At 45.6% G+C, this 14,631-nt stretch overlaps 1 protein-coding gene and 1 long non-coding RNA gene across 3 annotated transcripts in view; one reads left to right on the top strand and one right to left on the bottom strand.

The window, feature by feature from the left end:
• Positions 1-14,631, bottom strand: part of LOC143959494 (uncharacterized) — a 236,931-nt gene that overhangs the window by 84,223 nt on the left and 138,077 nt on the right. The gene's annotated exons all lie outside the window — the stretch shown is intronic.
• LOC143959488 (uncharacterized) overlaps positions 1-14,631 on the top strand; it is an 89,536-nt gene that overhangs the window by 69,000 nt on the left and 5,905 nt on the right. For both annotated transcript variants that reach the window (XM_077468159.1, XM_077468160.1), the window contains exons 4-5: positions 12,672-12,974; positions 13,965-14,207. In XM_077468159.1, coding sequence (XP_077324285.1) covers positions 12,672-12,974; positions 13,965-14,207 — 546 coding nt within the window. The remainder of the gene's footprint in view (positions 1-12,671; positions 12,975-13,964; positions 14,208-14,631) is intronic.

Genomic DNA, 14,631 nt, shown 5'->3' with positions numbered 1-14,631 from the left:
ACTGAATGGAGGTCAGTGGAGGGATTGGCAGAGAGGGGTGGAGGACACTGAATGGAGGTCAGTGGAGGGATTGGTAGAGAGGGGCGGAGGACACTGAATGGAGGTCAGTGGAGGGATTGGCAGAGAGGGGTGGAGGACACTGAATGGAGGTCAGTGGAGGGATTGGCAGAGAGGGGTGGAGGACACTGAATGGAGGTCAGTGGAGGGATTGGTAGAGAGGGGTGGAGGACACTGAATGGAGGTCAGTGGAGGGATTGGTAGAGAGGGGTGGAGGACACTGAATGGAGGTCAGTGGAGGGATTGGTAGAGAGGGGTGGAGGACACTGAATGGAGGTCAGTGGAGGGATTGGCAGAGAGGGGTGGAGGACACTGAATGGAGGTCAGTGGAGGGATTGGTAGAGAGGGGCGGAGGACACTGAATGGAGGTCAGTGGAGGGATTGGCAGAGAGGGGTGGAGGACACTGAATGGAGGTCAGTGGAGGGATTGGTAGAGAGGGGTGGAGGACACTGAATGGAGGTCAGTGGAGGGATTGGTAGAGAGGGGTGGAGGACACTGAATGGAGACCAGTGGAGGGATTGGTAGAGAGGGGTGGAGGACACTGAATGGAGGTCAGTGGAGGGATTGGTAGAGAGGGGCGGAGGACACTGAATGGAGACCAGTGGAGGGATTGGTAGAGAGGGGTGGAGGACACTGAATGGAGGTCAGTGGAGGGATTGGTAGAGAGGGGTGGAGGACACTGAATGGAGGTCAGTGGAGGGATTGGCAGAGAGGGGTGGAGGACACTGAATGGAGGTCAGTGGAGGGATTGGTAGAGAGGGGTGGAGGACACTGAATGGAGGTCAGTGGAGGGATTGATAGAGAGGGGTGGAGGACACTGAATGGAGACCAGTGGAGGGATTGGTAGAGAGGGGTGGAGGACACTGAATGGAGGTCAGTGGAGGGATTGGTAGAGAGGGGCGGAGGACACTGAATGGAGACCAGTGGAGGGATTGGTAGAGAGGGGTGGAGGACACTGAATGGAGGTCAGTGGAGGGATTGGTAGAGAGGGGTGGAGGACACTGAATGGAGGTCAGTGGAGGGATTGGCAGAGAGGGGTGGAGGACACTGAATGGAGGTCAGTGGAGGGATTGGTAGAGAGGGGTGGAGGACACTGAATGGAGGTCAGTGGAGGGATTGATAGAGAGGGGTGGAGGACACTGAATGGAGGTCAGTGGAGGGATTGGTAGAGAGGGGTGGAGGACACTGAATGGAGGTCAGTGGAGGGATTGATAGAGAGGGGTGGAGGACACTGAATGGAGGTCAGTGGAGGGATTGGTAGAGAGGGGTGGAGGACACTGAATGGAGGTCAGTGGAGGGATTGATAGAGAGGGGTGGAGGACACTGAATGGAGGTCAGTGGAGGGATTGGTAGAGAGGGGTGGAGGACACTGAATGGAGGTCAGTGGAGGGATTGGTAGAGAGGGGTGGAGGACACTGAATGGAGGTCAGTGGAGGGATTGGTAGAGAGGGGTGGAGGACACTGAATGGAGGTCAGTGGAGGGATTGGTAGAGAGGGGTGGAGGACACTGAATGGAGGTCAGTGGAGGGATTGGTAGAGAGGGGTGGAGGACACTGAATGGAGGTCAGTGGAGGGATTGATAGAGAGGGGTGGAGGACACTGAATGGAGGTCAGTGGAGGGATTGGTAGAGAGGGGTGGAGGACACTGAATGGAGGTCAGTGGAGGGATTGGTAGAGAGGGGTGGAGGACACTGAATGGAGGTCAGTGGAGGGATTGATAGAGAGGGGTGGAGGACACTGAATGGAGGTCAGTGGAGGGATTGGTAGAGAGGGGTGGAGGACACTGAATGGAGGTCAGTGGAGGGATTGGTAGAGAGGGGTGGAGGACACTGAATGGAGGTCAGTGGAGGGATTGGTAGAGAGGGGTGGAGGACACTGAATGGAGGTCAGTGGAGGGATTGGTAGAGAGGGGTGGAGGACACTGAATGGAGGCCAGTGGAGGGATTGGTAGAGAGGGGTGGAGGACACTGAATGGAGGTCAGTGGAGGGATTGGTAGAGAGGGGTGGAGGATACTGAACGGTTGGTAAGGTGGATGAGTCTGGCAGCGGCATTCATTATGGATTGAAGGGGGGAGGAGCCTATGTGAAGGTAATCCAATGAGAAGGGAGTTGCAGTAGTCGAGAAAAGAGATGACCAGGGAGTGAATTAGAAGCTTGATGGTGTCACTGGTTAAAGAAGGGGTGTATTCTGGAGATGTTGCGGTGGTTGAGGCGGCATGGTTTGGACAGGGATTGGATGTGGGCCTGAAAGGGCAGTTCAGAGTCTAAGGTTACCCCTGGCACCCTGACATGTGGGGACGGACTGATAGATGTGCCATTGATCTTGACAGAGAAGTCGGGGGAAGGGGCACGTGGGGGAGGAAATATTAAGAGCTCAGTTTTAGGTAGATTCAGTTTGGGGAAGTGAAGTAACATCCAGGCTGATATGTCTGTTAGTAGATCGGTGATGGGTGAGGAGATTGATGGGGTGAGCTGAGGGGTAGAGAGATAGATTTGGGTGTTGTCTGCATATAAATGGTAGTCAAAGCCATGGGAGGCGATCAGCTGACCCAGCGAGGACGTGTAGATCGAGAATAGTAGAAGTCCAAGGACAGAACCTTGGGGGACCCCAACGGAAAGGGGAGTTGGAGAAGAGGAAGTGGAGTTGTAAGTGACACTGAAGGTGCAATGAGAGAGGTAAGATTCAAACCAGCGGAGAGTGCAGCCATGGAGACCAAGCAAATTTAGTTTTTTGAGGAGGAGGGGGTGGTCAACTGTATCAAAGGCAGCAGAGAGGTCCAAGAGTAAGCCCTTGTACACACGGTCCGAGATTCCGACAACCAAATCCGCTGGATTGTGTCCGAAACTGTTGCATACACACGGTCGGACAAAGTTGTCGAAAAATCTGATCATTCAGAACGTGATGACGTAATTTCGTTACGATGGGACTACGTTCAGGCTAGTAGCCAATAGCTTTGATGTAGGAATTTGATCTGAGCATGCGTGGCACTTGGTCCGATCGGAATTCTCTACACATCATCGGAGTATGTCCGATCGGCCCAGTTTGTCAGAAAATATTTCCAGCAAGTTGGAATATTTGGTCCGACGAATATTCAGACGGAAACAATCCGATGCAGATCACACACAGTCGGATTATCCGACAACACGGTCCGATAGGACACATTCCGACGGATTCTCCGGCTGTGTGTACAAGGGCTAAGAGTACGGAATAATGACCGTTGGTTTTGGCTGTTAGTAAGTCGTTGGTGAGTTTTAGGAGGGCAGTTTCCGTGGAGTGCTGTGGGCAAAATCCAGACTGAAGGGGATCAGGAAGGTCATTCTCAATGAGATGGTCACTCAGTTGGTTTAGACCAGACGTTCAAGGAGTTTGGAGGCAAAAGGGAGTAAAGAGATGGGTCTTAAGTTGTTAAGATTGGTGGGGTCTGAGGCCTTTTTTGGTATGGGAGTGACTAGAGCATGTTTTAGAGGGTTGGGGAAGATGCCAGTAGAGAGAGAGAGGTTGAAGAATGAAGATATGAGTTAAGGAGTGTAGGATAGAGTCAGAAGGTGACCGTAGTATTTGAGAAGGAACAGGGTCCAGGGGGCAGGAGGTTAGGTGGGCATTAGAAAAAAGTTTAGTGACTTCCTCTATAGTAGCTGGGTCAAAAGAGGGAAGTATTGATTGTGCAGGAGGCCAAGGAGTGTAAGGTGAGGGAGATGTCTGTAGAGCGGAGATCTCGAGACAAATTGTCTCAATCTTATTTTTAAAGTGATTAGCAATCTACTGGGTAGTGAGTAAGGCCGCGTACACACGGGCGGACTGTTCGCCCAACTTAGTTTGTCAAACAATCCAACAAACAGTCCGCTCAAAATTTGCATGAACGGACTTGACCACACACGATGAACAGACAGTCCGCTGAAAACTTGCGCGATGACGTGTACGGCACGTACGACGGGACTAGGAAAACAACGTCCAATACACTGCAATGCAACCTTCGGCCGTATAAACCCTTTCTGAGTATGCGCCATACTTAGTCCGTCCAACTTGCCTACACACGAGCGGACTGTCCGCTGAAACCAAGTTTGGACGGACAAAACCAAGTTTCAGCGGACTGTCTTACGGAAATTCCGAAAAACTTTGTTTGTCAAACTGTCTGCTGAAACTGTCCGCTGAAGCCCACACACGAGCGGACTGTCCGCTGAAACACTGTTCAGCGGACAAAGTTGGGCGAACAGTCCGCCCGTGTGTACGCGGCCTAAGTTAGTGGGTGGGGGTAATGGAGGACGAAGTAGAGTGGTAAAGGTAGAAAAGAGTAGACGGGGACTGCGTGAGACTGATAAAGTAGGTCTGTTTGGCAGTGTGGAGGCAGGAATGGTATTTTTGGAGGGCAGATTTATATTGGCTGAAGTCTTGCTGTGACTTAGTTTTACGCCACAGACGCTCAAGAGCACGGCTACGTTTTTTGAGGCTTCTGGTATTGTCTGTCTGCCAGGGTTGTAGCCCTCTGGGTCTGATTTTGTGCGTAGTGAGGGGGGCGAAGGTATCCAGGGTGGATGACAGTGAACTGTTGTACATAGAATTGGCCAAGTTGGGGCAAGATAAGGATGAGATTTTGTCATAGAGACAATCTGTATCAGAAAAAAAGTAAGAGAAGGTTAAAGATGGCAAAGAAATAGCTGAATCATTTAGAATCTATTATAAACGACTATGTGCAGTAAAAAATAAGGAAATAGGAGCAATAAAAAAAAGGAAAATAGATGAGTAAGGTACTTAAATAAAGCTAGACTGCCTATGATCACTGAAAATGAAAAGGAAAATTTAGAAAGACCCATTACGGAAGAGGAAATAAATAAAGCATTGAAAGACTCTGGGAAAAGTCCCGGACCTGATGGACTAACAATTTACTATTACAAAAAATGTAAAGATATTCTGATCCCAAGACTTTGCAAATATATGAACGGGCTAGGGCTAAACTATGAAATGAGTAATATGGCATTGACAGCCTCAATAACTGTAATCCAAAAAGAAGGAAAGGATAAGACGGGTGTGCTCCAGCTACAGACCAATTTCGTTATTAAATGTGGACGCCAAATTATTCACCAAAATACTGGCAGGTAGATTGAAAACATTGATGTACTCACTGGTTCATCCGGACCAAGTTGGGTTTGTAGCTGGGAGGGAAGGTAAAGACAATGGGGTGAGAACCCTCCTATTGCTATCCCAAAGGGAGGAGATAGAATCCCCGGTCTTGCTGCTGTCGACGGATGCTCAAAAGTCCTTCGACAGGGTAGACTGGGGATTTACGTTCCAGACATTGGAAAAAATGGGAATTGGACCAAGAATGATCCAATGGATAAAAACATTATATTACCACCCAACAGCAACCATAAAGATTAATGGGACACCCTCCTTGCCCTTTGAGATGGAAAATGGGACTAGACAGGGTTGCCCACTCTCTCCCCTTTTATGCGTACTATCGTTGGAGCCACTACTCTCTACGATTCGAAATAATCCGGAAATTACAGGAATTAAAGTGGGGAAAGAGGTACATAAACTTGCAGCCTTTGCAGACGACGTATTGTTCTATATTAGCAATCCAAAGGACACATTACCCAAGTTAAATAAGGCCCTGGAATATTATGGGGAAATGTCGAACTTTAAAATGAATCAAATAAAATCTGAAATATTAAATATCAACCTCAATAAACAAGTACAACAGATCCAAAAATAATGTAAATTTACATGGAGAAAAAACCTGAAATACTTAGGAATAAAACTGGCAAACTCTCTTAAGAAGATGTACCAACTAAATTATATCCCACTATTAAACGAACTCAGAAGATTTGGTAATAGACCACTATCTTGGTTGGGACGAATAAACACATTAAAGATGTTCATTCTCCCAAAGATCTTATATAAATTTCAGATGATGCCGATTGAAATCCCTGCTGGTTATTTCTCAAAGTTGAAATCCCTATTGCTTAAATTTGTGTGGAAGAATAGAATAGAATAGAAAACCAAGGATCTCCTTTTTAGTGCTAAAACGCGAGAAAAAGTGAGGGGGGCAGTCCCTGATATATACAATTATTACAAGGCAACAGTGCTGGCTAGAATTGTCGACTGGGTGGGGGAGAAAGGAAAAGAGAAAAGGTGGATAAACTTAGAATATATACTGTATATAGTAAGGCACATTTAGGCAAAATAGTGTGGAACCCTCCAAAATTTAGGATCTTAGATGTGAACACAAATGAGATGACACGAATAGTATTTAAGATTTGGGATGAGGTCTATAAAAAATTAAATGGACACTACAATTCACCGTTTATTGCCCTGAAGGAAAATGAGTTCTTCCCACCAGAGAAAAAGGAAATAGGAGGTAATTGGATAAAAAAAAAGAAAAAATACAATTAAAAGATATTATCAAAGAAGGGAAACTTAGAACACTTGGAGAACTAGAGCACATGGGTTTAATGGTTGTCAGTGGATGGCGGTATCTCCAGCTGGCCCACTTTATTGGAAGTTTACCCCAACCAATAAGATCTGGAGAGGAATTGATCACGTTGGAGCGACTCTGTATAACAGACAATCCTAAAGGAATTGTATGCAGGATGTATGGGAGAGCCGGAGACCCCGCCATTCATTAAAAAATGGGAAAAGGAGTTAGGAACGCAAAGGGATAAAGACACAATAAGTAAAATATTGAAATTAACTAGGGCTGCAACTAACCATTATTTTCATAATCGATTAGTTGACCAATTATTGTTGACCGATTAATAACCTTAAAAAAAAGTGTGGTGTATAATTTAGTTAATATGTAAAGTTTAAAAAAAAGGCAATTTTATTCTTATATATCTCTATATGGAGTGGTAAATATAAATAACCAACTATATGGTTAAGGAGCAAAATATCTAATCCACTCTGAGAATAACAGACAGAAGAGATATACTGTATATATTAGAGGGGATATATACTGTGTGTATATATTAGAGGGGATATATACTGTATATACTATTAGAGAGGATATACTGTATATACTATTAGAGAGGATATACTGTATATACTATAAGAAGAGATATACTGTATATACTATTAGAAGAGAGATATACTGCATATACTATTAGAGGGGATATACTGTATATACTATTAGAGGAGATATACTGTATAAACCATTAGAGGGGAGATATACTGTATATATCATTAGAGGAGAGATATACTGTATATACCATTAGAGGGGAGATATACTGTATATACCATTAGAGGGGAGATATACTGTATATACCATTGGAGGAGAGATATACTGTATATACTAGTAGAGGAGAGATACAGTGTATATACTATTAGAGGAGAGACATACTATTAAAGGGTCAATCTGGTAAATATCATCAGACTCATTAACTTTAACCCCATTTTGTTACTGGCCGATTAATCGATTATGAAAATAGTAATCAATTCATTTCATAATCGATTAGTTGTTTCAGCCCTAAAATTAACACATAGTTCGGCAATAGACAGTAAAACAGCTGAGATGAATTATAAGTGCCTTACTAGATGGTATAATACTCTGGATAAGACTGCGAAATACCAACAGGGAAGATCGGCTGAGTGTTGGAGAGGCTGTAAAACCACAGGAACAATGGCAGATTTATGGTGGGGATGCCCAAAAATTAAAATCTATTGGGGAAAGACCTTGCAAAAGATAAGAGAAATAACTAAAATAAGTGTGATGGCGGATCCTTGGATTGTACTTTTTTTCATGCTACAAAGAGCGACGTAAAACAATATCAAGAAACTATAATCTCACACCTCCTTAAAGCAGCGAAAAAATTCATTCCTAAAAATTGTCAGGAAGTGGAAAGTCCAACGATGTGGGAGTGGGTAGATGCAGTCGAAGAGACATTCAAGATGGAAAAGCTAAGTAGTGGAGATGATAGTAAAAGAGAAGCAGTAATAAAAAAAAATGGAAATGTTGGAAAGATTTTAAGAAAGATTGGAGTTATGCAAAATACTTAAGACCAAAATAGAATTTATACGGGAGGAGGATAAGAAGAGAGGGAAAAATACTGACATATAACCAGGGAAAGGGTGGGGGATGGGGATTGGGAATAATAAAAAGATGTATGATGAATAAAAGATTTGTATTTAATAAGGAAAAGATATTCATTGATATCGATATTCCCCCCCAAAAAAAGTGATAAGCTACAATTGTGAAGACGAAAGGAGACAATGTTGAACGGAAAGTTGATTTACGTCTCTCTAGAGAATTTGCTGATGTGGCAAAAAAAAAAAAAAAAAAAAGATGGCAAAGGTTTCTACGGGTAATTGTTTGTTAGTTGGAAGGCAAGGAGGGGGCAGACAAGGAGAGAGTGAACCTCATAAGGTGGTGATCAGATAGAGGGAAAGGAATATTGGAGAGGGTGTGCGGAGTGCATAGGTAGGAGAAGATGAGGTCAAGGCAGTTGCCAACAGAGTGAGTAGAAGTGTGTGTGCCCATTGTTTTAGATCAAAAGAGAAGGTTAGGCTCAGCAGTTTAGAAAAATCGGGAGAGTTAAGATTACGGGGGGATGTTGAAGTCTCCAAGAATGATTGTTGGAATTTCAGAAGAGAGAAAGTAGGGTAGCCAGGCGGAGAAGTCATCAAGGAAGTTTGATACCGGTCCAGGGGGCCGATAGATCACAGTAATTCTCAATGAAACTGTTAAGCCCCGTACACACGAGAGGACTTATGTCCGACAGACTTCCGAAGGAGTTCTGCCGGAGTTCTGCCGGAGTTTCGACTGAGCGGACTTGGCCACACACAATCACACCAAACTCCGACGGATTGGAACGTGATGACGTACGACTGGGCTCGAATAAGGAAGTTCATAGCCAGTAGCCAATAGCTGCCCTAGCGTCGGTTTTAGTCCGTCGGAATAGCATACACACGAGCAAATTTTTCGAAGGGACCGGGTCCGGCGGAGTTCCGTCGGAAAAATTTGAAGCATGTTCCATATCCTAAAGTCCGTCAGACTTTGGTGAATCAAAAGTTCGTTGCAGCCCCACACACGATCGAATGGTCTGACGGAATCATTCCGTCGGACTTTGGATGTTGAAAAGTCCGCTCGTGTGTACGCGGCATAAGTGGCCAAAGCCAAAGAAAACCAAAATTGGTAAGTAAGTAGCAATGAGCTTGGAAGTAGCATAGCTTTGATATATGTGAAAATGATTCACACATGCATATAGAAACCAGTATTCAAGTTATTGGCCAATGAGCATAAAAATACATTTTATAGAATCAGGAAGCCCACATATGCAGTATAGAAGATTAAACTAAAATGCTACAAATCATCTGTCTCCTATACATGAAGGAGATTAGGCAGATGGCAGCGAGTAAAGCATAACTGTGACTAACTACAGACTACTATAATGGATTGTCTCAAAGATCCAACAATGAAACGAAAAGAGTATTGGCAAAGGGCAGATGAATTTGAACCTCCAAAGAATAATTGTACCTTGGAGCCGAGTAGGTGACACTGAAGATTGATGACACTTAAGTAGGTGACACTTAAGACACTTAGATGAGTAGAAGGAGAACCAGGAATTAGTAGTCTTGTAGGCCAAGAGAGTGGAGTTTTTTGAGGAGGAGTGAGTAGTCAGCCGTATGAAATACAATAGAAAGCTCTAATGTATGATTACGGGTGGTGACCATTGGTTTTAGCAGTTCGCAATTCATGGATGAGTTTTAGGAGGACAGTTTTTGGGGAAAGCCAGACTAAAAGTGGTGGAGACGGTTGTTCTCAGTGAGGTGGTGGCTCGGATTAGTGATGGACGAACTTCCGACGGGACGTTTCGCGAACGTGAACTGTGAACGCGGCCAAAAGTTTGCGAACCGCAAAGTTCGCGGTGGGCCCCATTGATTTTAATGGCAGGCGAACCTTAAAAACCTCCAGGTCATATTTTCAGCCACAAAATACTTATTAGCTGTGCACACATAGTCCCACCACATGGCCACTGACATAACACATGTATGAAGTGAATCTGGGATCGACAACTACAAGCATTCTTTTTTTATCTGTGAAATTTTGACAATTCAGGACTGTGGAGTGCATGAAGGCCATGGAGGAGAGGAAAGGTCAGGGTAGGCTATGAAGAGGGTGCAGGAGATGATCACCAGCACCGTGATAGAGAGCACTGACACCAGCACAGTGATAGAGAGCACTGACAACAGGACCGTGACAGAGAGCACTGACAACAGGACCGTGACAGAGAGCACTGACACCAGCACCGTGATAGAGAGCACTGACACCAGCACCGAGATACAGAGCACTGACACCACACCAGCACCGTGATAGAGAGCACTGACACCACACCAGCACCCAGATAGAGAGCACTGACACCACACCAGCACCATGATAGAGAGAGAGCACTGACACCAGCACCATGATAGAGAGCACTGAGACCACACCAGCACCGAGATAGAGAGCACTGACACCACACCAGCACCGAGATAGAGAGCACTGATACCACACCAGCACCGAGATAGAGAGCACTAAGACCACACCAGCACCATGATAGAGAGCACTGACACCAGCACAGAGTTAGAGAGCACTGACACCACACCAGCACCATGATAGAGAGCACTAAGACCACACCAGCACCCAGATAGAGAGCACTGACACCACAGCAGCACCATGATAGAGAGAGAGCACTGACACCAGCACCGTGATAGAGAGCACTGAGACCACACCAGCACCGAGATAGAGAGCACTGACACCACACCAGCACCATGATAGAGAGAGAGCACTGACACCAGCACCGTGATAGAGAGCACTGAGACCACACCAGCACCGTGATAGAGAGCACTGACACCACACCAGCACCGAGATAGAGAGCACTGACACCACACCAGCACCGTGATAGAGAGCACGCACTGACACCAGCACCATGATAGAAAGCATTGACACCAGCACCGAGATAGAGAGCACTGACACCACACCAGCACCGAGATAGAGAGCACTGACACCACACCAGCACCATGATAGAGAGCACTGACACCAGCACCGAGATAGAGAGCACTGACACCACACCAGCACCGTGATAGAGAGCACTGACACCAGCACAGAGTTAGAGAGCACTGACACCACACCAGCACCGTGATAGAGAGAGAGCACTGACACCAGCACCATGATAAAGAGCACTGAGACCAGCACCGTGATAGAGAGCACTGACACCAGCACCGTGATAGAGAGCACTGACACCAGCACAGAGATAGAGAGAACTGACACCAGCACCGAGATAGAGAGCACGGACACCACACCAGCACCGTGATAGAGAGCACTGACACCAGCACCGTGATAGAGAGCACTGACACCAGCACCATGATAGAGACTGTCCCTACACTGATAAAAGGCAGCTGCAGAATCGGGCAGCAGTCAAGTATAATATTCTTTCTATATTTGAAAGAAAGTAGATTATACGTGTACAACCCTATATACTGTACACCTATACCAGTCCTTAAAAGGACCTTTGTGGACCTAATAGTAATAGCTAGTGATTAAACTGACTGTCCCTGCTGCACACAGTGTCCTGTCCCTACACTGACAAAAGACAGCTGCAGAATCGGTCAGCAGTGCACTCAGCAATCACCAGCACAGCAGTGCACCAGAACCCTATATACTGTACACCTATACCAGTCCTTAAAAGGACTTTTGTGGACCTAATAGCTAGTGATTTGTGTCACTACAGTCTCTTCCTGCTCCACACTGCGTCCTGTCCCTACACTGACAAAAGACAGAATGTAAAATGGCCGCCAGATCAGGTCTATTTATAGGTTAGGGGGAAGGTCCAATTGTCCATGTGCTGAAATGTCTCAATTGGCTGTCCTGTACCCCATGATGGATGTGTCATCAAAGGTCAAAGTTCTTTCACAATGTAAACGCGGAAGTCCGCCGGGCGAACAGCGCCAGAAGTCCGCCGGTTTGGCGAATCGCGAACACGCAAAATTCGCCGCGAACCAACTGCCGGGCGAACCGCAAGGCCATCTCTATAGCTCTGATGTCCTAGACCAGGAGTTCTAACAGTTTGGTGAGATATGGGGCTGAAGACAAGGATAAACCGAGCCTAATAAGGTGGTGATCAGAGAGAGTAGAGGGATTGTTGGAGAGGTTGTAAGGAGATCAGAGGTGGGAGAAAACAAGGCCAAGGATTTTGCCGTTAGGGTGAGTAGAAGAGTGTCCATTGTGTTAGGGTAAGCAATGGTGAGAAGTTGAGATGTCTTGTCATTAGCAGGGTGTAATCACAGCTGTTAGTCTATAGTTGTCACACACATAATTAAAAGATTTTAGATAAAGAATTTAAAGTTTCACTAATAATGATGTTTGAAAACTGTCATTCCTATATATATATATATAGTAGATGTTTGCACCCAATATTCATCCATTTGAGAGGTAACTTACCATTCTGGAGGCAGCCATGTGAGATTATCACAGGGAATCCAATCTTTCCATAGGATAATGTACATATTGACATATTGGGGGATATTTTCCTTTCCATATCCTCTTTATAGCATTGCTGGCTGCCAGTACACACTTATCTGCTGTCATGTGGAAACTGTCCAATCCGGATGAATGTTTATGGTTGGTGATTGTCCTCTCTGCAGGGTCGGTTCCTGATGTCCTGGGAAAGGGCCCACAAACCCCCGGAGATCTTATCGTATATTCTCTGGAGGATCTGAATGGAAGTGACTTCAAGAGATTTAGGAACAAATTGTCTGAGTTCTCCTATGGAGATACAAGTCCCATCCCCCGAGGAAAACTAGAAAATGCCGACTGGATCACCACCAAGGATATCCTGATAGACACATATGGAGAAGAAAGGGCTCTGGATGTCACCATTCATGTCTTTACACTGATCGGTCTGATGGGACCCGCAGATGACCTCCAGGAGAGGAGAGCACAACATGGTGAGTTCCCATCTATAATGACCATTTCCTACCAATTCCTGATCAATATTCCTGTTCTACTGGGTTCACTCACATGGGTGCAGAAGCCCATCAAGTGTTCAAGAGCCAATTGTTTATACATCTGGAGCTGTGTGCAGGCAGTCTAGGTTAGTCATTGGAGACACAGGAGCTGAATGGACTCACCCACACACCTGAGTTTGACAGGTACGCAGGGACAGGTGCGCAGTCTGCAATCTCATTGGAAGCCATGTGAGGCTGTGAACTGATCAATGAAGGAGGTGTAAGTGGAAAAGTTGAAGTGGGTCAGAGGACAGAACCTTGGGGGACCCCTAGAGAAAGAGGAAGGAGGAAACAAAGTTGTAGGTGACACTGAAGGAACACTTAGATAAGTAGGAGGAGAACCAGGAATTAGTAGACTTTTAGGCCAAGAGAGTGGAGTTTTTTGAGGAGGAGCGAGTAGTCAGCTGTATAAAATACAACAGAAAGCTCTAATGGTATAAATACGGGTGGTGACCATAGCAGTTAGTAATTCATTGATGAGTTTTAGGAGGGCAGTTTTTGGGGAAAGCCAGACTAAAAGAGGGGGTCGAAGGTTGTTCTCAGTGAGGTGGTGGCCCCAGATGTCGTAGACCAGGAGTTCTAACAGTTTGGTTGGATATGGGGCTCAAGACAAGGATAAACCGAGCTTAATAAGGTGGTGATCAGAGAGAGGAGAAGGATTGTTGGAGAGGTTGTAAGGAGATCAAAAGTGGGAGAAAACAAGACCAAGGGTTTTACCGTTAGAGTGAGTAGAAGTGTGTCCTTTGTGAAGCCAATCCCTCCATAGGATAATGTATATATAGACATATTGGGGGATATTTTCCTTTCTATTCTATGTGCTCTTTACGGCATGGCTGGCTGCCAGTGTAGACTTATCTGCTGCCATGTTTCAAAAATCACCCAATCAAAATGCATTTTTATGTTTTGACGATTGTTTTCTCTGCTCTGCAGGGTCGGCTTCTGGTGTTGGTTGTAAGAGGAAACAGGAAGATATGAAAGGATATGATTTCTATACATTTAATAACAAATTGTATGATTTCTCCCATGGAAATAAATGTCCCACCCTCCCAGGAAGACAAGAAAATGTGGACAAGGACTTCCCGATAGACACATATAGGAAAAAAGGGGCTCTGGCTGACACAATTGGTCAGATGGTACTCACAAATGACCTCCAGGAGAGCAGAGCAGAAAAAGGTGAGTTGCGGTCTATGACCATTTCCTAATAATTTCTGACCAATATCTGTGTTCTCCCGGGCTCACCCACACAGGTTCGAAGGCCATACAGTGTGCAAGAGCCGTTTATCTATGCATCTGGGGAAGTGCGGAGCTGTGTGCAGTCTAGGTCAGTCAATGGATATACAGCGGCTGTATGCGCTTACCCACGCATCCGAGTTTGACAGATACACATGGAGAGGTGCATGGCCCTGACTGCAGACAGATGCTGCTTTTCCATTAACTAATCTGGGCTGCCACAGCTCTACACTGCCACAGACACATAAAAAACAGCTTTTACACCATGTATGGGCACTGAATGTGTGAAAATTAGCACAAGGAAGAAGACTAACGATTCTCCAGGATGCTTGTGGTCAGTTACCATAACAATATGACTTTTAAGCAT

Source organism: Lithobates pipiens, unplaced genomic scaffold, assembly GCF_037356315.1.
Source record: "Lithobates pipiens isolate NorthernLeopardFrog02 unplaced genomic scaffold, aLitPip1_a1.2 Scaffold_77, whole genome shotgun sequence".
In the NCBI taxonomy this organism is placed as follows: domain Eukaryota; kingdom Metazoa; phylum Chordata; class Amphibia; order Anura; family Ranidae; genus Lithobates; species Lithobates pipiens.
The sequence above is the reverse complement of the archived record's forward strand: the minus strand, read 5'-3'. Positions and strand labels throughout refer to the sequence as shown.